Raw genomic sequence first — 27,024 nt, forward strand, 5'->3', positions numbered from 1 at the left:
ACCACCCTCTCCACTTCGAAATAAAGTAACGATTGTTTTGAAACATGCATTCTTTCTTTATTAATTAAAAAAAAAAAAAAAAAGAGAGATAACGGACAAGATAGCCCGGGTGGGGTGGGGGAGGAGGGAAGGACAAGGCCACATTGCTTATTGTAGCCACACTAAAAATCAAACTGTTTGAATGACAGCCTTCTGTTGCTTGGGTCATCCTCTCCAGTGGAGTGGGTGGGTGCCCGGAGCCTCCCCCCACCCACGTTCTTGAGCATCTGGGTGAGGTGGCTATGGAACACAAGGAGGAGGGTAGGCAATTATACAGTGGATGCAGCGGGGGTCCGTACTCTTGTTGGCTCCTGCAGCTCCAACAGATGCTTCATCATGTCCGTTTGCTCCCCCATTAGCCTCAGCATCGCGTCCTGCCTCCCTCCGCTCTGTGTGCTCACTTAATTCTTTCCTGGCCTCTGCCACTGAATGCCTCCATGCATTGAGCTGTGCCCTATCAATGCGGGAGGACTGCATGAGCTTGGAAAACAGGTCATTGCGAGTGCGTTATTTTCGCCTTCTAATCTGCGGTAACCTCAGGGACGGAGATAAGGGGATCGTAGAAACATTCTACGTTCTACAATTCTGGGGGGACTGCATGGTTACCTATGCTGCTGAGTTCGCCACGCTGACCAAACAGGAAATGAAATTCAAAGGTTCCCGGGGCTTTTCCTGTGTACCTGGCTAGTGGATCGGAGTTCAAAGTGCTGTCCAGAGTGGTCACAATGGAGCACTCTGGGATAGCTCCCGGAGGCCAATACCATCGATTTGCATCCGCACTACCCCAAATTCAACCCAGCAAATTTGATTTTAGTGCTACTCCCCTTGTCGGGGAGGAGTACAGAAGTTGATTTTAAGAGGCCTTTAGGTCGATGGAGCGGAGTTGGTTGTGTGTACGCATTCATCTTTAAATCGACCTAACGCGACTAAATTCGACCTAACCCCATAGTGTAGACCAGGCCTTATACAAGTATAGTTTATTTCCCTTAGTGTATGGGAAGGAGCTATACTAGTATAAAAGTGTATATACTGGTACAAATGCATCCATGTTTGGAGGCTGAAGGGGGGTTGTTGTGGAGATGGCCTCTGTTTTCACTGCCTTAAATTACTGTCTGCCTTCTGAAGATATAATGCTATCACAGAAATATGATATTTCATTGACTGAGACTCCAATCCAGCAACACACGTAAGCACGTGGGTGAGTTTCAAGCATGTGACTGAAGCCAATGGAACTATTCACGGTTAAAGTTATGCACATGGTTATGTGTTGCTGGATCAGGCCTTAATCCCAATACACAACATTAAGTAAATTCCAATGAGTGTTATTGATCTCAAGTACCCGTCTGTGCCTTTCTCTGTCTTTGCACTTCTCTCGCACCCAGTCAATGGTGTGGAAGTCATCGTATGTTCCAACTCCAGGAATGGGTTCATCCAAGAGGTCCAGTAAGTGTGTTGAACTATTAATGCTTCCTCCATTTGTCATTGTATAATGAGTTCCTGTGGCAGAGAAAGGATAAGAAATTATTACAGTCTGCAATAGAATAATTGTCTGTGTAAACCTTTCCCTGTAAGTGCTTTAATTATCAAAAATTTGTGTATATACAATCTCCATTTGGGAAATTTCTACATATTAAAGTTTTTGATTTGGGGTGGGGGGTATTTCTCCCTCCCCAAATCACCACTATCTTTCTAGACATTTTTTCAAATTAGTAGCTTGTTCGAATATGTTAGTGTAAAAGACTAAGGAAACAGAAAATAATCAATAACTCCAGCAAGCATTTAGCTAGTTTATCATTCTAATATATTTGTACTGCAACAGCACCCAAGGCTCTAGCTCCAAATCAGGCCTCACTGTCCTGCAGCCCCTTGAAAACACTGTATATGCTGGAAGTACTTTATCCCTTCCCCAACTACAAGGAACTGACCTTTCCTCACAGCAGATCCAAGACAAAAGAGAATAGTGGAAATTCCTACAATTGTATTGCTTGCCATGCCACATCAAGACATGGAGAACGGTTTCTACCCCACCTACATGTTTGTGACATCATCAGCACAAACATGTGTGCACCCAGCACTTGCGTGTCTTGCCACAATTCCATTAAATTTGACCTGTGCGGAGATCAGTAAAAGTCTTTATTATTTACAACTCAGTTGAAAAATGTAATAAAATCCCTGCACAAAGCATAATTAAAGGGACAAGAAAAATCAACCTAGCCTTAAAGTAGGAACACAATGCATCCTTGAGCTTGTGTCCCTGACTAATTTTAACCTTTAGCAGAGGCAGTCAATTTGGCTGTTCAGAAAGTCTCACAACCTTTGCCTCCCACCCACCTATGAGGCTCTTTCCCTTTCTCTCATAAATGTGCAAAACGCTGCAAGCACCTATCACATGAGGCAGCTATTCCTCAGCAGCCTCCAGTCATGAGGTACCCCCATCTTCCCTGCAGTCTTCCAAATGTACACACCACTGTCATTCTGCAGCTAGTTAAATAGGTCCTTTCTCCTAACCAAGTGTCAGTAAAAGGCTTCATAGGTCAGGGAAGCAGAGGATAAGACGAGTCTCCAGAATGACAATAGAAATCACAACACAATTAATGTCCACAGTGGTCCTGGGAGCAAAAGTTCTATTCTCATTGCAGAAAACAGGCTTGAGTGGCTAAAGATACTGGTACCAGTCCTTTCCAAACCACCCCACATTAATATTAATGAACCTGCCATGGTGACCAGCCAGGCCTTGCAGCACCATGGAGAAATACCCCTTTCTGTTGATGAACACTGAGGCCTGGTATAGGAGGCAAAGATAGGCACCTGGTTCCCACCAATGGCGCCAATACAATTTGAGAACCCCAACAATACAAACCTCTCAATAACCTCCTGTCCATTACCAAGCTTTATCAATCATCATCCTCTGTTGTCCTTTCACAGCTCAGTACAGTTAAAAATTGCCATCATGAGGTTTGGAAAGCATCCGTGGACCATTTCTAGATTATGGAAATAGGTTATTTAAAAAAAAAAAGTCAGCGCTAATAAGTTTTAACTTATGGGATAAGCCCTCAGTGAAGGAAACTTGTGGGCTCCTGCCCATGAATGCCAGGATGTGAAGGATGCAATTCTAAGGAAGGGTAGAAGGGAGAACAGCAAAATAGAGACAATGGATTTCAGGAAGGCAGATTTTGGGAAGCTCAGAGAGCTGATAGGTAAGGTCCCATGGGAATCAAGACTGAGGGGAAAAACAACAGAGGAGAGTTGGCAGTTTTTCAAAGGGACACTATTAAGGGCCCAAAAGCAAGCTATTCCGCTGGTTAGGAAAGATAGAAAATGTGGCAAAAGACCACCTTGGCTTAACCACGAGATCTTGCACGATCTAAAAAATAAAAAGGAGTCATATAAAAAATGGAAACTAGGACAGATTACAAAGGATGAATATAGGCAAACAACACAGGAATGCAGGGGCAAGATTAGAAAGGCAAAGGCACAAAATGAGCTCAAACTAGCTACGGGAATAAAAGGAAACAAGAAGACTTTTTATCAATACATTAGAAGCAAGAGGAAGACCAAAGACAGGGTAGGCCCACTGCTTAGTGAAGAGGGAGAAACAGTAACAGGAAACTTGGAAATGGCGGAGATGCTTAATAACTTCTTTATTTCGGTCTTCACCGAGAAGTCTGAAGGAATGTCTAACATAGTGAATACTAATGGGAAGGGGGTAGGTTTAGCGGATAAAATAAAAAAAGAACAAGTTAAAAATCACTTAGAAAAGTTAGATGCCTGCAAGTCACCTGGGCCTGATGAAATGCATCCTAGAATACTCAAGGAGCTAATAGAGGAGGTATCTGAGCCTCTAGCTATTATCTTTGGAAAGTCATGGGAGACGGGAGAGATTCCAGAAGACTGGAAAAGGGCAAATATAGTGCCCATCTATAAAAAGGGAAATAAAAACAACCCAGGTAACTACAGACCAGTTAGTTTAACTTCTGTGCCAGGGAAGATAATGGAGCAAGTAATTAAGGAAATCATCTGCAAACACTTGGAAGGTGGTAAGGTGATAGGGAACAGCCAGCATGGATTTGTGAAGAACAAATCATGTCAAACCAATCTGATAACTTTCTTTGATAGGATAACGAGCCTTGTGGATAAGGGTGAAGCGGTGGATGTGGTATACCTAGACTTTAGTAAGGCATTTGATACGGTCTCGCATGATATTCTTATCGATAAACTAGGCAAATACAAATTAGATGGGGCTACTATAAGGTGGGTGCATAACTGGCTGGATAACCGTACTCAGAGAGTTGTTATTAATGGTTCCCAATCCTGCTGGAAAGGCGTAACGAGTGGGGTTCCGCAGGGGTCTGTATTGGGACCGGCTCTGTTCAATATCTTCATCAACGACTTAGATATTGGCATAGAAAGTACGCTTATTAAGTTTGCGGATGATACCAAACTGGGAGGGATTGCAACTGCTTTGGAGGACAGGGTCATAATTCAAAATGATCTGGACAAATTGGAGAAATGGGCTGAGGTAAACAGGATGAAGTTTAACAAAGACAAATGCAAAGTGCTCCACTTAGGAAGGAAAAATCAATTTCACACATACAGAATGGGAAAAGACTGTCTAGGAAGGAGTACGGCAGAAAGGGATCTAGGGGTTATAGTGGACCACAAGCTAAATATGAGTCAACAGTGTGATGCTGTTGCAAAAAAAGCAAACATGATTCTGGGATGCATTAACAGGTGTGTTGTGAGCAAGACACGAGAAGTCATTCTTCCGCTCTACTCTGCTCTGGTTAGGCCTCAGCTGGAGTATTGTGTCCAGTTCTGGGCACCGCATTTTAAAAAAGATGTGGAGAAATTGGAAAGGGTCCAAAGAAGAGCAACAAGAATGATTAAAGGTCTTGAGAACATGACCTATGAAGGAAGGCTGAAAGAACTGGGTTTGTTTAGTTTGGAAAAGAGAAGACTGAGAGGGGACATGATAGCAGTTTTCAGGTATCTAAAAGGGTGTCATAAGTAGGAGGGAGAGAACTTGTTCACCTTAGCCTCTAAGGATAGAACCAGAAACAATGGGTTTAAACTGCAGCAAGGGAGGTCTAGGTTGGACATTAGGAAAAAGTTCCTAACTGTCAGGGTGGTTAAACACTGGAACAAATTGCCTAGGGAGGTTGTGAAATCTCCGTCTCTGGAGATATTTAAGAGTAGGTTAGATAAATGTCTATCAGGGATGGTCTAGACAGTATTTGGTCCTGCCATGCGGGCAGGGGACTGGACTCGATGACCTCTCGAGGTCCCTTCCAGTCCTATAATCTATGAATCTATGAATAAGGCTTCAAGGGAACTGCTGTCCAGTGGTTTTTTTTGGGGAGGGGGGGAAGGGGAGGACATGGCAGGTTCCTGCCCCCACATTCCATGACATGAAATCCCACAGAAGGCACCAATGCATTCTGTTTAAATTGATTTACAAGTCTGAGCCGGGGGAAAAAGGTTTGCACACATTTCAGTAAATATTATTTTAAGCAGAAGAAAGTATTTTTATAACATACTTGCCACTCCCAATCGCCACACCACAAGCATTGCAACACTCCTTCCTTGCTTGCCATATTCTTTCTTGGCTCAGATTACAATGGTGAGCAGAGGGAGGCTAACACCTAGGACACATGCAGTATTCTCTTTAATCAATCAATGGAAACTATCAATTTATCTAGGTGTTTGTAACATTACCCATCACTGTTGTATCTGAGCAGCTACCCAAAAATATCACTTATGTGCATCACTTACAGGTACTGAAAGATACCCCTCTTATTACCCAATAAGGTTCAGTAAAAACCTACTTGTTTTCTGCCCTTGCAGCTCCACGATGGGTGGACAAAACTTAAGGCTGGTGGTCTACACAGGAAAGTTAGGTGGACCCAGCAACATCACTCATGGGTGTGAAAAATTCATAGTCCTGGGAGACATAACCCAACCTAAGCTCCGGCATAGACAGCACTAGGTTCTTCTTCTATTGACCTAGCTACTGCCTCTTGGAAAACTGGATTTACTACAGTGACAGATTTACCACACAGTGGAAGAAGCCACTATACTAAGTATCTATGCTGCAGCATTTCTAGCGTAGACATAACCTCAGGCAAGTGTGGCCTGTGGAGTAAACAAGGTCCAGGGAATTCAATAATGAAGCCCAAGGTCACCTCATTTTTAAAACTGATGTATAACCTCTGATGACCACACATACCAGAATGACTCGGTCCATCTCAGTCTTAACGTATGCAAACTGGATATATCACTCAAACTGTCAATGCATCTCTCAGCTGGACAAAGTTTGTACACACCTATACCAGTCACAGGCACAGTCAGACAGGAATGATACTAATAATGTTTAGCACTTATATATTCACAGATCTCCAAACTTTCAAGAAGTGGATGTGTTATATCCATTTAGAGATGGGGAAACTAAAGAATGGACAACGTCACACAGTGAGTCAATGGTAGAGCAAGGAAAAGGTCTCCTAAGGTCTCCTAAGCAAAAGTCCAGTTACTGGACACACTATCTCTTATAGTAAGGACATGCTTTAAGAATCTACCATGATACAGTTATCACTGCTCAGAAAATATCCCTATTTTTCAGGGACAATCTCTAATGGGAGTACTCTGTCCTGCAAAATGGCTAGTTACTACTGTTCCAGCTGTTAGCATTGAGTGGCCAACAATGCTAGCCCTCTCCTCGTGAAAAAGGAAAATATTTTGACTGCGTGACTTGCTGGCCATTAAAAATCAAGCTAAGAAGTCTACACTGGAGGCAGGGATTAGCCCTCCCTAACATCATCATCAAAACCTGCTGAGTGCTAAAATCAGAAGGAAGAGGGGCTTTTCAGAGGCAGTATACTAACCCCAGGCCTTGCTTCATCTTTGTGTCCCTTGTCAGCAAGTGACAGAGGGGGGTCTCCTGAAGTACAGTGCACATGGTTCCGGGTCATTTAAAATAGAAAAAAAGTCCACAAAAAATAGCAATTCATTTGTGCCCTTACATATGCGTATTTCTATATCAATCCAACAAGATAGCGTTAAGCTTCTGATTAAAGCAGAGAAAAGTTTATTTAAATTTAAGAAATAGCAGTAATGAAGCACTTAAAAACAAAATCTTTGTGGTATGTACACAGGTTGTCATTCTACTTGAGAAAGAGTACCTAGTAAGCCTGATTCACTGGGACAAGGCTTGGAGAATAGGAAAAGCCAGAAGTACACATGTGACAAACACCCACACACACCAGAACAAAAGAAAAACAAAAAACCTAGAGTAAAAAAAAAAAAAAATTCAAGGGCAGTAGGACTAAAAAGAGGTGAATGGCAGCGTAACAAACCAAAAGCCTTTGGGAGAATCACATCCTCTGTCTGTAAGACTGCAACTACATACCCAGAGGCTGTGCCCTCCATTTACCTCCAGTGAGTCCATACAACCTACTCCAACGGGATGCCTAGAGGTGAACATAAGGAGATGAGGAAAGAAGGGGTCAATACTGGAAAGGTTAGTCAAAAAAAACCCTGCTGTACATGGTAGAGTACAAAAATGTAAACCAGGATTATTCAATGTTTGATATTTAGGTGAGGGAAAACACTCACTTATACTGTCATTTTGATGCACTAGAAAATAATTGTTTGTTTTATTTTTCAAACATGGGGGGAAATGTTTATCTGAAGGGTAAATACATGATTAGGAAGGGAATAACTATTCATCTAGTTCTCACACTGTGCTCAGTACCTCACATGCATATATGAGAAGCCATATATGGGTCACCACTCTGAAGAGTTTATGGTCTAAATAGACAAAATGCAGACTATGGATTGGGGGAAACAAAGGAAGATGTAAATAGTACGGAAAAGATTTCACAGATTTATATATTCCAAGGCCACTGTGATCATCTACTCTTCCCTCCAATATAACACCATCCGTTGAACTTCCCCAGAATAATTCCTACAGCATATCTTTTAAAAACACATAAAATAAATTTAAAAAATGTCAGCGATGGGGAACCCACCATGACCAGGTTTCAAAGCGTCACATGCCACATACATATAGCCTACTACACAGTACATATTTATTTACTGTCTTGCAGGGCCAAAGGCAGGACCCAACAGAGGAAAGATCTATAAATGAGCTTATGGCAGTCATGACATTTGACTACATGTCCAGGCCAGATATACCTTTTGAGTATGGGGATACCTATTATAAATGCTAAACATAAAACATTACCAATCAAATAGGCAAAGCATCCAGATAAACTATAACTAAATACTAAAAGAATTCTGGCTAATGGATTCTGTCAATTGACAAAGTCAAATTTGATGAACTTATAGCATAAGAGCCTCACCCCCATTTTGTATCCTGGCAAAGGAGGGGGCATGTTGGGGCTGAGAGCAAGGCCATAGCACAAAGCGGTTGGGTCCAGAGGGCAGCCCAAGAAAACTGACCATTCAAAATTTAAGCCAGACCAGTCCCCCAAGATCTGTAAATTACACTGGAGACCTCTTCAGTCACAGCCTCTCACCACTCATCCTGGCTCTGAATTTGTCATTTCATCCATGGTCAGCCTAAACAACTCTTTTTATAACTCTTCTTCCATTATAGATAAAATCATCCAGGGACAAATTCTAACTTTGGATGGGTGTGTGCACATATCTCCTACACACATGAATATGGAAAGTCACAATGTGGCCTTAAAGCTCTGTGGTAGCTAGCTTCCAGCCCACCCACTCTGCACCAGACATTAGATGTGCCTATAATCAAGAGCCCCATGCCAGGGTAGAGCCTAGCACACATAAGTAGATCTTGTGTACAAAACCTCAGAACAGAATATGTATGAAGAATGTGACTGAAGTTCTTAGATAATAATATCCTCTATCGGATATCTAACTGGGGGTCGGTCAGGGGGTCGAGAGGTTATTACATGGGGGGTTGCAAACTGTCAGCCTTCACCCCAAGCCCCGCTTTGTCTCCAGCATTTATAATGGTGTTAAATAGCTACAAAAGTGTTTTTAATTTATAAGGGGGTGCACTCAGAGGCTTGCTATGTGAAAGGGATCACCAGTACAAAAGTTTGAGAACCACTGCAATAGGAGAATTTGTTGGTTTTGCTCCCTTTATGTGAATGCTGACCATACAATTAAAGCCATGTAAAATATACTTAGGTACCACGGTGAAGGATGCCTCAAATATACATAGTAAATAATAATGCTATCAGTTACTTTGCTGTCTCTCATTGGAAAAAAGTTTCCCTAGATTTATAAAAACACTGACGTCATAGGTCAAATTTGAGACCTTACAGTAAGACAGACACTTTTAACATACACAGTATTCAAGCAGGTACCATAGCTAGTAAATAAGTCACACAAGTCAAACACTAGATCTCTTAAACAGTTTTGTTTGAGAACTTCAAAACACATTTTAAATAAGTTGCTGCACATGTGTTATGTGCATACAGAGCCTGATCCAATGCTTACTTAAGTCAATCTGAGTTTTTCACTGATTTCAGTGATCAGGCCCATTACGTGCATTGCCTTTGTTTTTTAAAATTAGGAATCTGAGTAAATGGTAAAGATGCACACTCCCCTTCGGAACCACTTGGAAACATCAAACTCGGTGAGCACATCTGCGACAAGCTGGCAGGCAAGAGAACTCCTGATACTTTGGAAATATCGAAAGAGTCTGATTCCAAAAATGGTGCAAAACTGAGCTCAAGAGAAAAAAGTGATGTAAATTACCAATAAAAATCTTCATGTTGGATAGTCTCAGTATCATCTTATAATTCAGTACTGTAGTACTTCATGTAAAGCTCCATTATTAGTTTCCCCCCTAGCTGTCATATGCAATTAACAGTAGTCAAGTACTTAAAGGGATAGCTTTCCTAAGAAATAAACCAAACACACTGTAGTCTGAATTTTTTTAAAAACATATTACAGATGAAAGTAACACCTAAGATTATTAAAACTGAAAGATTAGATAAAAGAAAGATTTTTACTTGTGCACTTGACAGTACTTTGCATAGTCAGTTGGTCATGATCCATCAAACACATATGCACTTTACTTCACACACAAGAGCGGTCCCATTTCAGCATCTAAAACCCATTTTCCTGACTGCAGTATTTTTAACCCTTTTTTTGAAATTGGCTGGATTTCAAATTGACAACGTCTCTTTAATGTTAGATTAGCACAACAGGGAGCATAAGAAGAATTGCGGATGAGTCAGGCATAGTGTATGAAGAGTACAGCCTAAAGCGAAGTTAAAGGAAGTTCAGACCATATATTCACTTTAACATTTATATTTACTATAAAGCACATTTGTTCTGAATGAAGAAGGTTGTGGACCACAATCAGCAATTGAAAGATAAATCATAATATAATAAATGGGTTTTTTTATTTGATATATGTCACATGATATATTTGGATTGAAATAACCAAAGCTGATAGGCTCTTTTACAATAGCAAGGACTAAGGAAAATTATTGGGTCTGATTATACTAATAATGATAATACTTGATATCTCATTTCATCAGGAAATGTCAGTAAAGACCTTTGTTGAACTAACTAAGCCTCACAAGACCCCACTAAATTAAATCATCACTTTATAATTGCTCAAGTGCAGACACTTTTGGGGTGAGCCAATGAAGCTGGTTTAACAGTACATAGCAACACTACAAAGCAATTTTGCAATGTGGATATTAATTTTGTTTCCATATGCACATATAGGCAATCTTTTTGAATTGTCACTAAATCGTTTTTTATCTTGTATGTTAGTTATGAAAAAGTCCTCCCCCGCAACACATCATTTAAGAAACTTACTCTCTGTATCAATAAGTACTTTTTATTAATTTGTTAAGAGTTTATACCATTAAAAACCATGCAGGGTAAGTTTCCTGGTACTTTCCCCAGAGATATAGTTAATATAAAAATGTAAGTTTGGTGTATGTTTCCATTTTTGCTGTTAGCATTTCATGCCTCATTTTTATCTCAAGATAACAAAAACATGAAATGTATCTTTTGTACTGAATCTCAAGAGAAAGGAAGCATATTTTTGCCAACTGTGTGCCAACTTTACATTTGAGGCAAGAATTTTCTACTGACTGTTTTTAGGTAGCATGAATTAACCAAATGAAGATTTGCAAGAAGTATGATCTCTTATTCAATGGTAAGCCGATCTTTCAATCTAAAGTCACTCCAACAAACTGAAGTATCATGAATATTGTTCAAGATAATTTGATCAAAAGTTATAAAATGACTTGAATCACACTTGGAGCTTTCTGGTTGGCTGCAAGTGATGTCACCATCTTGTCAATACTCAGTACAGTCCCGGATGGTTTTCTTTAGAGTGTGTGCAAATAGTGTTTTGTAAGAGCAATAACGACATACCAGACAGAACATTTTACAGGATTACTGCCCTCAGTGGGTGCTGCAAGTTCCTCTGCCTTTGGCTTTATGCCCTATACCATCATCCTAAATGTGTAAATTACCTAGAAAACTACAGCCTATTCTGTTAAAATGCTTAATTAAAATGCACAAAGGTAAAACAAATTATACTGAGTGTCTTGAAGCTTTCATCTTTATTTCCTCTTTACAGAATTATTGCAAAACTACATTCTGTGATGTCAGGCAACCAAAAAAGCCAAACAACAAAATATTGTCAGCAAATTTTCACAATTGATTTCTATAAACCAGCCTGCAAAATTATCCAGCACAAAGGCAATTTGGTCAGAGAACACTTGTGTTCAAAAAGTAATAGTTAAGACAAGCACATTTTAATTTCTCCAGACACACACTGTACAAGAGGAAAGGCAACTAGTTCTAATGTAGCTTATTGCACATTATCTAAGGAATCACAAAAGCTGCTCATAACAAGCACTGAAATACAAGCTGCAAATGCTGAATAAGCAAATGCACGGCCTAATTACTTCTCTGTAGAAATAAAAGCTTGAGTGGAAAGATTAAAGAACTTAGAATTTCCATACCATCCAGAAAAACAATTCATTTTATGTAAATCAAGCTATTATTCTCAAGCTATCTGTTCTCAAATTCCATCACAAAACATGGTTTTCTAAAGCAACAAATATTGATAACATTTCAATGTTACGTTAACCAACTTCAAGAGGAATCTAAATTGAGAAAGGCTTACAGTACTTAATTAGCAGAGACCTTTTTGAGCAGAAAAGTTCAACCTGACAGACCTAAGAGAGAACCAATCAAAGGAGCCTTTTTTCCTGACTTGGAAGGTATGATTTTATTCTATTTCCACTGTAATATAATCTACTTCTCTCCTCAATACTACACCAAATCTGTCACATATTTTGCTTTAACACCTACAATGTATTCTAAGAAATAAAAGGCTGTGCCCAGGCACATAAAAAGATATTTTTATCAATGTTGGGAATGACATTACATTCATTTTAAAATCCTGATATCCTGTGAGCAAGAGAATCATAGAAATGTAGGACTAGAAGGGACCTCGATAGATTTAGTTTAGTCCCTTGCACTGAGGCAGGACTAAGCATTATCTAGACCATCCCCAACAGGTGCATGTCTAACCTAGTCTTAAAAACCCCCAATAACAAATATTCTACAACCTCCATAGGTAAGTTGTTCCAGTGTTTAACTACTCTTACAGTCAGGAATTTTTTCCTAGCGTCTAACCTAAATCTCCCTTCTACACAAAGTCCATTACTTCTTATCCTGTCCTCAGTGGATATGGGTAACAATTCACTACCATCCTCTTTATAACAACCTTTTACGTACTTGAAGTGCAAATATTGAAAGCATCAACTGCACAACCATGTATTTCTTTAAAAAACCACTGACGTTGATTTAATTAATATATTGCATTTTGATACTGTTTCTTTTAAATCTCAAACATGCCAGGAAGGAGTTAATTCTGAAAGCATGTACAGAAACTTCCAAGCCCAAGATAATCAGTATTCCCTTTAAGTTATCTAAAAGGATGAAATTGCTTCCTTCACAAATTTCTACCAGTCTGATCATGGTAAGCTACAAAAAAATTGATACATTTATTTTCTTGGTGAAATGGAAAAGAAGTTTAAAAAGGCTATCGCATACTGAAAATGGAGTCACTAGCTGATGTGATGTGAAGCAGGACTAATCTGCCCACAGAGAAAACAATCAAGGACAGTACAAGGATCAGTAAGGGCTGGATTCTTTTCCTACAAGAACAAGCTAAACAAAGTAATGCAGCAATTAAAAGCTCTGCTTCAAATTTGAAAACAACCTACCACACAGACATGCAAACACACAAGAAATTGAATCATACCATAAATTCATTATACCTCTTTTATGCAATTCTCTTAGTGGAATGTTGTCTCCTCCCCCATCGTATGGTAAATAAGGATCAGAAGATACATCCATGAGCGTAACAAACAAAAAGAGTGTTTGTTAGTTTAGAACAACCGAACCATTTCTTACACAACAGCAGCAAGCTGCGAAGCTGCCATATTTGATCAGGATTTGGACTGTGTGCTGGCTTGTTGCAGCAACTGGGTTCTTCCACAGTCGATGATGTCATCAAAGGGAAATTATTGCAGCCTGGTTGCTAGTGGCTACAATCTAGCAGTGCTTAAAGGCGGAACAGCAGACTTAATCAACGCAGCCTGCTATGCCTGAAGGTGACTAAGCTTAAAGTAAAACAGAATGAACTGGTTTTAAGAATATAAAATGCACCAGGCCACACAAGTTAACACTGAAGATACACTGCAACTCTACAGAAAAGGCAGCCATTTCTGCCCTGGGGCTTGCTTTCTACAGTAAAATCCAAACAATACCCCCTAATTGCTTAGAATAAAGAAATGCTTACAGTTCATTTAAGTTATAAAAAAGACATACACAGTGACAGAGAAATCCAACTTCATTCCTAGTTCATCAAATGTGCCTTTTGAATACTAGGATTTAAATATAAACACCAATATGAACTGTAATAATGGCACAAATGTCTGAATGACAGCTCAAAGGCACTTCCAAATTTTAAGACTCAAAAAATATGAGCTTCTCTCACAAAGACAAGTTTACATTTCAAAGTATAAAACACAGGACAAAACAGATACCATCTTGCAGCTTTTGTACTTGTTTCATCCACATTTCTACTGACATCCCAGCGAAGGTGTTTAAACAATCAGACATTTAGATACAAACCAAGGAGGTGCCTAAAAACTCTTGAAGATCTGGGCCTAAATCAATAAATTGTAGCAGAAAACAGAAACTGAGGTCCTGCCCTCCATTATTTTATTATTTATTATTGTTATTATTTTGTGGCATCCAAATTTAGTTCTTTGGCCAAGTTGTTTCAGGAAGAACAATGTAGCTTGGTAGAAATTGGAGAAACAGTTCTGTCCCAAGATCCAATGGATCATCTTTTCAGTCTTAATCCACATTTGCACCCTTAGAGCTTGTTTACACAAAAAAGTTGCACCAGTGTAATTTAAATTGTTAAACTTGTGCAAAACATGATGTAGACAACATTATTATGGTTTTATTTAAACAGATAATGACTTAAGTTAAACTTAAGCTAAAGTCAGTGTCTGTCATTTAGACCTGGCCAATGCAAAGTTTTCTAGGAATAACTACAGTGGTCAGAAGTGTGAAAAACCCATACCCCTACCTGACACAGCTATGCCAGTAAAACCCTGAACAGCTCTTCCTAAGTGGCTGCTCCTAGATTGGTTGCCAAATAGAGTCCTTTCGTTGAATAGCTTTAGAAACCTGTATGCTCATTTTTCTTCTCAATTATGAGTGATTTTTGCATTCCCATTGTTTATAATTGCTCTGTACATTCCCTTCCCTGCCCTCCAACACGATGAAAGTGTTTTTTAAAAGAGCAAGATACAATGCATGCCAACCTGACATAAATATGGACAGGCACAGTACTTTTCTTTTCTCATAAGAGTACTGTATGTGTGTGTAGGATGGGGTATTGATCATCATAACAATGGACATAAGTCTATAGATTATGCATCTGTTGTTATTGCAGACTCTGGTGCCACTTTGATTTGGTGGGTGCTGGTCTGTGGGTAGCTTGTTTCTCTATGATGAGGAGCTTGGGGAAGTGGAGGGGATGTTGTTCAAAGGTCAGAAGAGGGGTGTGCAGGAAAGATTTCTTTCAGGATGTGGTTCTCATCAATTTGCAGTTGTAATTATTTAATGTACCTAAGGGTATCATTTAGTCATGGGTATTTTTAATAAGAGTCATGGACAGGTCACGGGCAATAAACAAAAATTCATGGCCCATGACCTATCCATGAATTATACTATAAATACCCCTGACTAAATCTCGGGGGGGAGGAGGGAGAGAAGAGGGAGGTGCACTGCTGGGAGGAGATGGGAGGGGGGGGGAGTGTCAGGCGGGCGCTGCTGCTGGGAGTGGGCACCCGGGGCCGGCTACTCAGGACCCGCTGCAAGGGGCTGCCCGAGCAGCGACTGGTGTGGCAGTCCCCGGAGTCTCTCCAGCAGCAGTTGGCGTGGCTGTCCCTGGGACCACCTGAGCAGCTGACCTTGGAGCCAGCTGCTTGGGCAGCCCTGGGCTAAGCCACACTGGCTGCTGCTGAAGTCATAGAGCTCTGATACCCCCTATGGGTTCCAGTGTGGGTGGTAGGTGAGAGCCGTGGGTGTGTGCTCAGAAGAGGGTTTTTCCCAGACTGAAGCAGGTTCTATCAGGGTATTTTGGTGGCCCGTTCTAAGAAGGGTGTTTACATTATTTCTATGGTATCTATGCAATTTTGGGGTAAATTCAGAATTAGGAATCTGTATTGTTAATTTCCTAGATCAGTGGTTCTCAAAGCCGGTCCACTGCTTGTTCAGGGAAAGCCTCTGGCGGGCCGGGCCGGTTTGTTTACCTGCCCCGTCCGCAGGTTCGGCTGATCGCGGCTCCCACTGGCCCTGGTTCGCTGCTCCAGGCCAATGGGGGCTGCATCTACCGTAGGGTTAGGTTGACCTAACTACATCTCAGAGCATGTGAAATTTTTCACAGTCCTGAGAAACGTAACTAGGTTAACATAGGTGTTGACCAGGTTTCAGGTGAATAAATCTGCAGGTTTTGGAACTGTCACTACATACACCATTTAATCTTATGCATAGGTTACATTTGAAAAATTACTTCTAAAGGCGCAGTCATTTTCCTCCCTGTTGTTCTTCAAAAATGAAAAGTCTCTCCTCCTTGTTCTACAGAGAATTCCGCAAAGAACAGCAGACTTTCAAAATGACTGCCAGCTCAATTGTTCTCATTGGGACTGAAGCCACATCTGTCGTCATCTGATTTCAAGAATGAGAATGGACATGAGTATATTCACTTCCAGATACTATAGGGGGCAGCCACCATCCTACAAACAGCTTGGCTTCCCTGTCATTAACAATGAAAGACGGTGACCATTTTGAAAATTCAAACCTTGTGAGTTTCTCTGAAGATTTACTATACCAGTATGACCAAAAGCACCCCTGTATACACACCCTATACACTATTGTAATAATCTTTGTATACAATATGCCTTGTGAGCTGTGATGTTATTGACATGAACTGACCATATAGATCATCGTTGCAACCAAGGTCCTATAGTTGCACCAAATCTTGTACAAAGGAGGTCAAGTAAGGTGTCTATGAAAAGGTTGTAATTTGCTGGTTATGATTATGCTGGCTGTATGTGTGTATCATTTTTGTATTTGAAGTTATGAATATTGGCTGTGTACTTGTATCTCAATGTGTTTGATTCTAAGTAGCACCAGTGAAGCATTTGGCCAGCTTTTTGAAAAGGAACTCTTCAGATTAAGCGCCCAATCAAGAAACACTTAACTGACAATGGACCTTGGGAGACTCCAATCCACATGAGAAGCCTTCCTGAGAACGTTCAAGGTAGCATATGAGCAATGCCTGATCTACCTGACTTGCCCATGTGACTCCAAACTTCATCTTGCTGCTGTGATTTTTCCACAGTAAGAACAAAGGGGTGTCCTTCCACATGGCAGAGTATATAAAAGGCGCTGGAAACCCCTCCATTTTGTCTTCAATCCTGCTTCTTACCTCTGGTGGAACTTTGCTACACTGAAGCTCTGAACAAAGGACTGAATGACCCATCCAAATCAGTGGATGTACTCCAGAGACTTTATTTGAACATGCAGTTTATACCATCACTGCTACAAGCCTGAACAAAGAACTTTGCCATTACTGTATGTAATTGATTCGATTTAACCAATTTTAATTCTCATCTATATTTTTCTTTTTATGAATAAACCTTTAGATTTTAGATTCTAAAGGATTCGCAACAGGGTGAGTTGTGGGTAATATCTGACTTGTATATTGACATGGGTGGGCTTGCTCCTTTGGGATAGGGAGAATCTTTTTTCTTTTACTAGGGTATTGGTTTTCATAACCATTCATCCCCAGAAGGAGTGGCACTGTTGGTGATACTGGGAAACTGGAGTGTCTGAGGGAAATTGCTTGTATGACTTCTGGTTAGCCAGTGGGGCAAAGCCAAAGTCCTGTCTGTTTGGCTGGTTTGCTGTGCCTTAGAAGTGGAGGAACCCCAACCTTGGGCTGTGACTGCCGTGCTCTAAGCAATTTGTCCTGAATTCATACTCTCAGTAGTGTCCCGCCAGATGCTGCTTCATTACATGAGGCACCATTCAAAAACTAATAACCCATTGGTCAATAATATGATGAAATGTGTATAGCAACATTAAATGAACAGTTATAAACAAGCTGAAATTAGGTTTGAAATGTATTTATTAGACAAATCCACGTAAACTAGTTTCTCTAAGACAAAGGACAAGATAACACCTCTAACCAGCTGTCAAAGTTGAAGGGCAATCACCTATCCAGTGGCCATTCTTTGGCAAGGAAGGGTGGCAGGAACAAACAGATCTGCATTTTAGAAAACAACAGGATGGAACCTCTTTCACCAGACTCTTTGTCTCCATCTCCACACTGGGATGGAACTTTATATAGGGACAAACCTCAGGAAAAATGTATTTTTAAAGGGTGGCTGAACTATAAAAATGAGGGGAAAACACACTCCAATTTATCTCTCCCTAGCCCTCTCTCTCTCTTTCACCTATGAAGACAAAAGAAACAGCCTTTGGGAGCAGATCCTCATCTGAGAATTTGCTCAGCCATGTTACTGGGAACATGCGGTGAGAGATTTCACCTTGATCCAAGTCTAGTTTGTTAAGTTTTAGCACTAGAAAGCATTTTATCTTTATTTCTCTTGTAACCATTTCTGATTTGAATGCCTTATACTTGTACTGACTTAAGATCGCCCTCTCTCTCTCTCTGTAGTTAAATAAACTTTTTTTTTTTTTTTTAGTTTAATCCAGTGTTGTCTTTAAACTGAACTGAGCAGGTAACTCCATTTAAAAGCAGCAGTACACTGACCCCTTACAGGGACAATGGACCTCCAATATCTGAACTGTTCAGGAAAGGGCTGGGCAGTGCAGAACACATTTTTGGGGAGAAACCCAGAACTGAGAATGAGGTGAGGTCATTCTGCAAGTGGTAACCAAGGCAGATGGAACCCAGAGTGTGAATGGAGCATACTGACAGGCTGCTGGGGTCGGCCTTGCTGGACCAAAGCTGTGGCTTTACAGAGACATTCAGGGTGTGACCTGCATGTTGGTAAGCTAATTGCAAGTGACCCAGGTTGGAAGCTACAACAGTAAAGCACAGTGAGGTACCCAAAGTTGCAGTGTTGGGATGACAGCCAGTCAGTGATCTGGACTGCACAACAGAATGTTATAAATAGCCTCTTTTGGCTATGAAAAATTATAACAAGAAATGACTTGATTCTATATGTTTCAGAGGGGTAGCTGTATTAGTCTGTATCAGGAAAAACGAGGAGTCCTTGTGGCACCTTAGAGATTAAAATTTATTTGGGCATAAGCTATCGTGGGCTATAACCCACTTCATAAGATGCGTTGAGTGGAAAATACAGTAGGCAGGTATAAATACACAGCACATGAAAAGATGGGAGTTGCATAACCAAGTGAGGGATCAGTGCCAACGAAGCCAATTCAATTAGGGTGGATGTGGCCCATTTCCAACAGCTGACAAGAAGGGGTGAATATCAACAGAGGGAAAATTACTTTTTGTACTGCTAATGAGGCCAATTCAATCATAGTCGATGTGGCTCATTCTCAACAGTTGACAAGAAGGTGCGAGTATCAGAGGGAAAACTATTTTTTGTAGTGACCCAGCCACTCTCAGTCTTTATTCAGGCCTAATTTGATGGTGTCACGTTTGCAAATTAATTCCAATTCTGTAGCTCCTCGTTGAAGTCTGTTTTTGAAGTATTTTTGTTATTTCTTTTGAAAACTGCCCTTTTTCACCAGAACTACTCAACAGTGAGGGCAGAAAGGAGAGGAAAACTAGACTGTGTGTAAGAGAACATAGAAGGTGCAAGAGTGAGGAGAAAACTGGATATGAAAGGGGATATGGAAGACAGGAGGAAGTGGGAATTTGCCATGCATATGTAGGAGAATGTGTAAAGATGCAAGATGCAGGAGGAACTTGGAAAATAGGAAGTAGGGGGAAATGAGAGGATAGTACAAAGATGTCGCAATTACGCCACAACTAGGTTTTAAAAAAATAAAAACACCAAGAAATGCAGAGTTAAAGGTTAAATTTAACATATTAAGTTACGGAAACACAGTTAAAGAACCTCTCTCTGTTGTGTAATGATATCACAGCAGGTTGGGGAAATCTAATGTGTCTTTAAAAATCAGTTTAATCTAATCTGGGAACAAATACTAAAATGCCTTAAATCAAAATCACATATTTTTTGCCTTGTGTTACTATAGGGTAGAGTTACGGCTGTTTGAGTGTCCTAACTATGCATTTATATACCTTAAAAACACTTAGATTTCTTTTAAGTTTAACTATCATTCTAAATTCCCAAATTTACAGTGCTTCGTTTTGGAATAGTGACAACATTTCTAATATTTTTTCATATGTACTGTTAATCTTAACACTTTTTTTTTCTGGGAATAGTATAGCAGAAGCTAGTAGTGACTAACACTTCCCATGCTAAAGAGATTCTTCCCACCTTTTCTCTGAGATGCTCTCACACCTCCATAGGTTACAGCAAACCTCTGGTACTTGGCAGAGGGACAGCTCTCAGGTACTGAAGTGCATTTTCTTTGCCCAGTGAAACTTTACTTAGATTTTGCTGAAGATATAAATGATTAAAAAATCATCATTCCCTTCCCTTGATTGCATGCCTTAGGAATGTTTTGGCAAATGCCTAAACAGCAGCTTAACATATGAACATTTCTAGGCTGATCACTCACTGAAACCAAAGCAGCAGCACCCCCCCTTCCTACTGGGAACATCTGAGAGAGGCTGGAGCAGTCTCCCGCTCCCCCAACACCCAGTTTCCCACCTCTTCTTTCCCACCCCATAAAGAACAGGAGTACTTGTGGCACCTTAGAGACTAACAAATGTATTTGAGCATAAGCTTTCGTGGGCCCACGAAAGCTTATGCTCAAATAAATTTGTAACTAAGTACTCCTGTTCTTTTTGCTGATACAGACTAACACGGCTGCTACTCTGAAACCTTTCCCACCCCAAGTTTCAGTATCAGTCTCCATCCCACCCAGGCTCCTTATCTCAATTTACTCCCCCTTCTTTCACACCTCCAGCTCTTAGCTCCTCAGTAATCCAATCAGACAGCTTCTTCCGCTACACTGAAAGAAGGGTCACTAAAAGCACCGGAAAAAACAGACTCCTGGCTCTCCATTCCAGACCTAGCACATCCTAGAAGAAGCTGCAGTTGAAGAAAAAGGCCTGTTTAGCCTCCTGCAGCTGCAGGGGGAGACAATCATCGTCAGGGCCGGCCCACAACATTTTGGCACCAGAGGCGGGGAGTTCAAATGATGCCCCCATACCCCCTCGCTTGGGCCAAAACTTTGAAAGGTCTCAATTCTGCCTTCTTCCTGCTCTACTCCGATGGTACTGCTCTGCTACCTACCCCAATATAGGAGAACTAATAACTTAAAATGTCTTGTTTCAAAATTTTAAGTAACGCTTAACTTTCAAACACCTGAACAACAAATGTAGCTTTTCTTGTCTGCATAGTAAACACTGGCATTTTTATCTGTTTGAACAATCAAAGTGGTGCTTTCCCTGCCTTCCTGGTTGCAAAGATTTGAACTACTTCCTCAAGGTCCACAGTCTGGGCCAGCTCATGCTCTAGGGAGATGGTTGCAAGGCCGACCAGCCTCTCCTGTATCATTGTGGAGCGTAGATGTGTTTTTATTAACTTCAGCCTGGAGAAGCTGCATTCTCCACTGGCAACTGTTACAGGAAGTGTTAGAAGTATGCGCAGAGCAACAAAAGCATTTGGAAAGAGGGTGGGCCATCTTATTTGTGCACATATATTCCAGAACAGCCTTTGGAGTTGATCCTGCTGAAATGCATCTTGAAAGGGCTTTCAGTTCATCACCTAAATCACTCGGCTCAATATCGTGCATGTCATCATGTGTCAACACTGTCTCTAGTGCCCTGCATTGCCGGTGTAGGTCTTCTTCAGGTAGAGTGAGGAGTTTTGGAATATCATACAACATCCCAAATATACTGCTGTGTTCCTTGAGCTGCATGAAACGTTCAACTGACTGTATTGCACAATCTAGCACCTGGTTAAAGAATTCAACTTTGAATTGTTGATTTGGGTCTCTTATGGGATTATCCCATGCCTCGTAATCAAAATGTCATCTTCTTCGGTGACTCTTGTATTCTTGAATGGGTGGGAAAATAGCTTCAGTGTGAAGTTCCTCTGCCAACTTCTGTGCACTCTTCAGAATGTTTTAAAATCTCTCATCTGACCAGTAAGACTGTAGGTATGACTTTGCTTTGTCCAGTTGTTCCATTGCTCCAAATATATCAAGGTCAACACCTTAAAGTCTCTTGCTTACATTTATTTCAAACAATATGTCATGCCACAACACTAAGCCAACAGAAATTTGAAGTTATGTATGTTTCTGGTGATTCCATTTCCCTCTGCCACTGTTCTCCCACAGTTCCTGTCATAGCATTATCCTCCATAAGGGCAACTATGGCATCATCTATCTTCCAAATTTGGTGTTTGATAGGCTTTATCACTTCCACTCAACTTTCCCATCGTGTGGCACTCTGTGGTTTCAGTGTCAGAGAGGATGTTCCCAGATGTTGCTTCAAAATTTGCCATCAATGAGTTGATGCAGAGAAAAATACATAGATGCTTTGAATTACATTAAAAAATTCAGCAGCCTCACTAGAAGCTGATGCTGCGTCACTGACCACCAAGTTCAATGAATGAGAACTGTATGGGACAAAAAAAGCTTGAGGGTTTAACTCTCAGATCTGTGTCTGCACTCTGTTCTTTCCTCTCATGTTGGCACCATTATTGTAGTCCTGACCTCTCATGTCAGCTATCGCAATTCCCATATCTACCAGCTTTTTAAGAAACAGATTTGTCATACCAGCTCCTGTAGTATCATTAATGTCAATAAATTCTAGAAAATGCTCTGACAGTCACCATTGCAGGGACATTTTCACTAGGTTCTGTTGTTGTTACAAAATGCATCGTTAAAGTCATTTATTCCATATGGTTGATGTCAATTGTGCAATCCAGAACAACAGAGTAATATCTTGCTGACTTCAGATCTGCCACAATCTTGTTTGACTTTTGTTGCCAGTAACTGTATGATCTCATTTTGAATTGTTTTTCCAAGGTAGTGGAGTGTGTACATTTCTTGGGTGGTGACTCTTCATAGATGCTCCTGGAGTACAGCATCAAACTCAGCCATCAACTCCACAATTTTAAGGAAGTTTCCATTGTTTGGCACATGCAGCTGATCTGAAGTGCCACGCAGTGCTAGGTTTTGGGTAGCAAGCATTCTCACAATGGCAATGAGCCTTTTCAGAACATTTTGCCAGTAAAGAGACTCTGATGCAATCTTCTCTTGATGCTGATCATTTATGGTGGTCTTTAACCTTAGTCTCATCTCAAGCTCTTTCCACCTATGGAATGCTCTCTGGTGATTTGCTGCCTTCTCATGGCATGCCAGATTTCTAACCAGATTTTTCCAGTCCTTTGTTCCTGTAGAACCCAATGTGGCTGCAACATTAGACTGGAAGAAATTGCAACAAAAACAGTATGCAGCATTCTGGGTTTTTGAGTACATAAGCTATGGTTTCTTCACATTGTCACCATTGGGGATTTCACATCAGTAATGTGTTGGATGGAAACTTCTATTTTCATTGTCTCTGGGGAACATGAAGTTTTTCACTTGCTGTGGCCCATGCAATACAAGGAAGTCCCTCAGGCTACTGCTCAAGTGGGTCCACAGTCCTGGATCATCTAGACTTAAGGAACTAAACTCAGCAGCAGCTGTTTCTTGCACCTCCACCACACTCTTCTCTGATCTACACTTTTCTTCAGGAACGTGCATGGTGACATCCATTTGAGATGGAGATATGGATGCTGCAATAGCTGCCAGGTCACCTGCACTCTAATTGGAAGATCAGGCATCTCCTCACCACTCACATCCTCACTGGGGCCAGAAGGCTCACCGTGAACATTTGTGTCTATGTATCTCAGGAGAGCTCCTTCCTGCTTAGATAGAAAAGCTTCCTTTGCTTTCTTTCTTTTTTCTGAATGCTACCCCAGAGGAGCGTTTTCTTCTTTCACTCATGACTGCGGTTCTGTGCCAGCTATAGTAGCTCTCAACACTCAATTGAAGGGGACAAATAAGCAGGCTGGTAGAAGGGCCTGAGTGAGGGAAGATATCAGCGTCTTAAGGGCCTACTTTGGCTCCTACTACTTCAGTTACTGTCTCTTCTCCTCAAGTGGGTTCAGGGAAGCAGCAGGAAACATGAAGCTCCCTGAGAAGCTGGTGTTAATCAGTCCAGGCTCCTGGGGGGTGCTAGACAGGTACATAAGAGGCTCCTCCTCTCTCTCCCTGCAACTCCTGCTTTCTGTTATTCCCCCTCACTTTTCTCCTGCCTGCCTGTTATGTCTCTTATGCCCTCCTTCCTCCAGCACAGCACTCCATCTCTGTGCATCTAGAGCAGAGAAAATACATACGCACTACCAGCAGACAATTTTCTAAACACTGGGTCCTAGTGGTGCCCCCCCACAGTCCGGCATCTGAGGCAGCCACCTCAGTTCGCCTCATGGTAAGGCCAGCCCTGATCACGGTCAGGGGAGACAATCTTCAGAAAAACTTTAAATGGTTAACTAACAAGCCTCTACTGAGTATACGCCAACTGTGATTTTTCAAAGGCTTCTAAATCAGCCAAATTTGGGTGGGTTTTTACAGGAAAGGCAAAGGCACATCCTTGACACAAAGGCAGCCCCTTGCTAAATGTTAAGTCCCTGCTGCAAAACCAAAGTGTTAAAGCTTCTCAAAGAGAAGGTCACCAGAATTTTTAACATGGGCAAAACAATGCATGTTTCTGTAACCTCCTTGTCAAAAACAGCTGAACCATTCTAACAGAAATAATTTTAAAAAGCCTGACCCAGACACCTGGTATGGAAATTTTCAGCACAAATGGTTAAAAGTTTGGCAAAGTTATAAGCAACTGAGAGCAGGGTCTTATAGCGGGAACAAAACACAGTAGCACTAAAAACACAACTTAAAGTGGAAAATCTAATGTTTGACATTAAAGTATGTCACACTGCCAAAAGTTGTGTTCTGATATTTATTATACAAACTATAGAAGCTGATGCAAATTTGTGGCTTGGGAGGGGGAGGGGGAGGGGGAGGGGGAAGAGGGGTGTCAGGTGGAGTCATAGTAAAATTTTTATTACAGTACTTTGTTTGTATTTCTTATGTTGATTCAGTCCCCATTAACCAATCACACGGCCATTGTGCACAATCAGTGTGGCATAACAAAGAACTCTGTTTTAGGCCCAGCCTGACCTGGGTGCCCTGACCCAGGAGCCACTCAGTAGGCAGCTTCTCCTCTGCCCCAACAGTTCCTTCTTGTTTATAGGAGCCTGAATAGTAGTGACAATATAAGACTCCTCAGCAACTGTTTCTTTTGCTCCCACTGATCAGCTGTGGAAGAAAAATGAAGTCAGCTCTTAACTAGCAAGGGAGTGGGGCAGAAGAGTGTAGGAAATTCCCACATACAATTAATATTTAGACCCCAACAGGGTAGTTGCATCTTCCCTGTATTTCTCTGGACTATGGGGAAGAGGCATATTTCTCTACTGCCTATCAGAACCCTGAATACAGGGGGAGAGAAATAAGAGACAGACAAACTAACAAGGGAGAAACAAGGTGGAACAGAAAAGGTAGAGGAAAGGAGGACCATTAGGCTTCTGAGGGGCTTACTTTTACAGCTTGGCCCAGACCTTATAACTAAGGCTGCATATCTGTCACGGAGGTCACAGATTCTGTGGCTTTCCATGTCCTCCATTACTTCTGCAGTGGCCGTGCAGCTGCCCGAGCAGATCAGGTAGCCTCCGGGACAGCCGCATCAGCTGCTGCTGGGGCAGTCTCAGGCCACCGCGGCTCACCCACCCCTGCAGCTGTAGTTCGGGGCAGGGCAGGGCAGGGATTGAGTGCGGGGTAGCACGGGGCGGGTTTCCCAGAAGCAGCCATGTCCCTACAGCTCCAAGGCAGAGGGGCCAGGAGCCTCTGCGTGCTGCCCCTGCAGCTCCCATTGGGTGCAGTTCCTGGTCAACGGGAGCTGTGGAGCCGGAACTTGTGGTGGGGGCAGCGCGCGGAACCCCCCTGGCCTTCCTTCCTGCTAAGAACTGCAGGGACATGCCGGCTACTTGCGGGGAGATGCGCACAGCTGGGTAGGGAGACTGCGGGGTTTCCGGGCCGCGCGCCACCACCCACTCCCTTAGCACCTGTGGCGCCCCGGACTGCCCCCCACACAGAGCATCTGCAGCCCTCCAGCCCAAGTTTTAGTTAGGGGTATATAGTACAAGTCATGCACTGGTCACAGGCCGTGAATTTTTGTTTACTGCCCGCGGCCTGTCCATGACTTCTACTAAAAATACCCATGACTAAAAAGGTAGCCTTACTTATAACTCCTGGCTGCAGCCCTGCTTGCAATTAAATAATCAATTTTCTCTTCATTGCTGCTCTCAGGAGTTGTCCAAGTTTTTCTTCATGTCTAGCCTGGAAGAAAGAAAATCCCTGAGATTAGCTGGATACCCAGACCTATATGGCAAGTTTATATTTTTCAATTACAGAGGGTCCCCTGTATACATTGGGGTTGCGTTCTTGAAAAGGGCAATGGATACTGAAACAACGTATACAGGGGAATTTTTCCCCATAAGAAATAATGGAATAAGAGGTGAGGGGGGGATGCGTTCACAACATCACCACACTCACCTATGACAATGCTCTTTTCGCCTAAACAGTGTACCTTTTTACAATGACAGGTTATACAGTACACATTTTACACATAAAACATTATTTTATTCAATGTAGAACCCTACTAACACTGTTCAAATACAAACCATTTTAATACAGTAAAAATAGTACAATAATACAGGATAAAACAATGTCAATTATGTTAAACTTAGAGAGGGGTGGTGGGTGGGTTTTCTGTGGCTGGCTTTTTGACTGAAGAAGACTTAAAAAAGGATTTTACCAACATCTGTTCTCCCTCATGAATCTTTGAATGATAGATCTCCCTGTAGCAAGCCACTGCATCGAGAGTCCTGGAGACTTTGGCAGACTGTTCACAAAAAGGATCACTGTTCTCTATGATTTCCATCATCTCATCCAGCAATCCAAAGAAACAAGAGAGATTCTTTGCCATCAGACTCCTGGCTTCCTGCCCTATGTCATCAGCATCATCGTCCTTCCTTTCTTCGGATATCTGTTGTTGGTCCAGCTCAATCAGTCCCTCATTTGTCAGTTGCTCAGCATGAGACTCCAACAATCCCTGTACATCCTCCTCCTCAAAGCCGACATCCTTCGCCAGCTTGACAATTTTTTGCTTGAGAGCAGGAACAG

The 27,024-nt window shown here is 41.6% G+C and overlaps 1 protein-coding gene across 4 annotated transcripts in view; it reads right to left on the reverse strand.

Annotated features, from left to right (window-relative positions):
* CLCN3 (chloride voltage-gated channel 3) overlaps positions 1-27,024 on the reverse strand; it is a 121,057-nt gene that overhangs the window by 34,822 nt on the left and 59,211 nt on the right. For 2 of the 4 annotated variants that reach the window (XM_054030869.1, XM_054030867.1), the window contains exons 1-2: positions 13,356-13,561; positions 1,379-1,536 (exon numbers count right to left, since the gene is read on the reverse strand). In XM_054030869.1, coding sequence (XP_053886844.1) covers positions 1,379-1,536; positions 13,356-13,434 — 237 coding nt within the window. In that variant the 5' untranslated portion in view covers positions 13,435-13,561. Of the gene's footprint in view, positions 1-1,378; positions 1,537-13,355; positions 13,562-27,024 lie in introns of those variants that run through there. The other 2 variants (XM_054030868.1, XM_054030866.1) reach the window with 1 other exon arrangement.

The sequence above is a fragment of the Malaclemys terrapin genome, chromosome 5, assembly GCF_027887155.1.
Source record: "Malaclemys terrapin pileata isolate rMalTer1 chromosome 5, rMalTer1.hap1, whole genome shotgun sequence".
NCBI lineage: Eukaryota > Metazoa > Chordata > Testudines > Emydidae > Malaclemys > Malaclemys terrapin.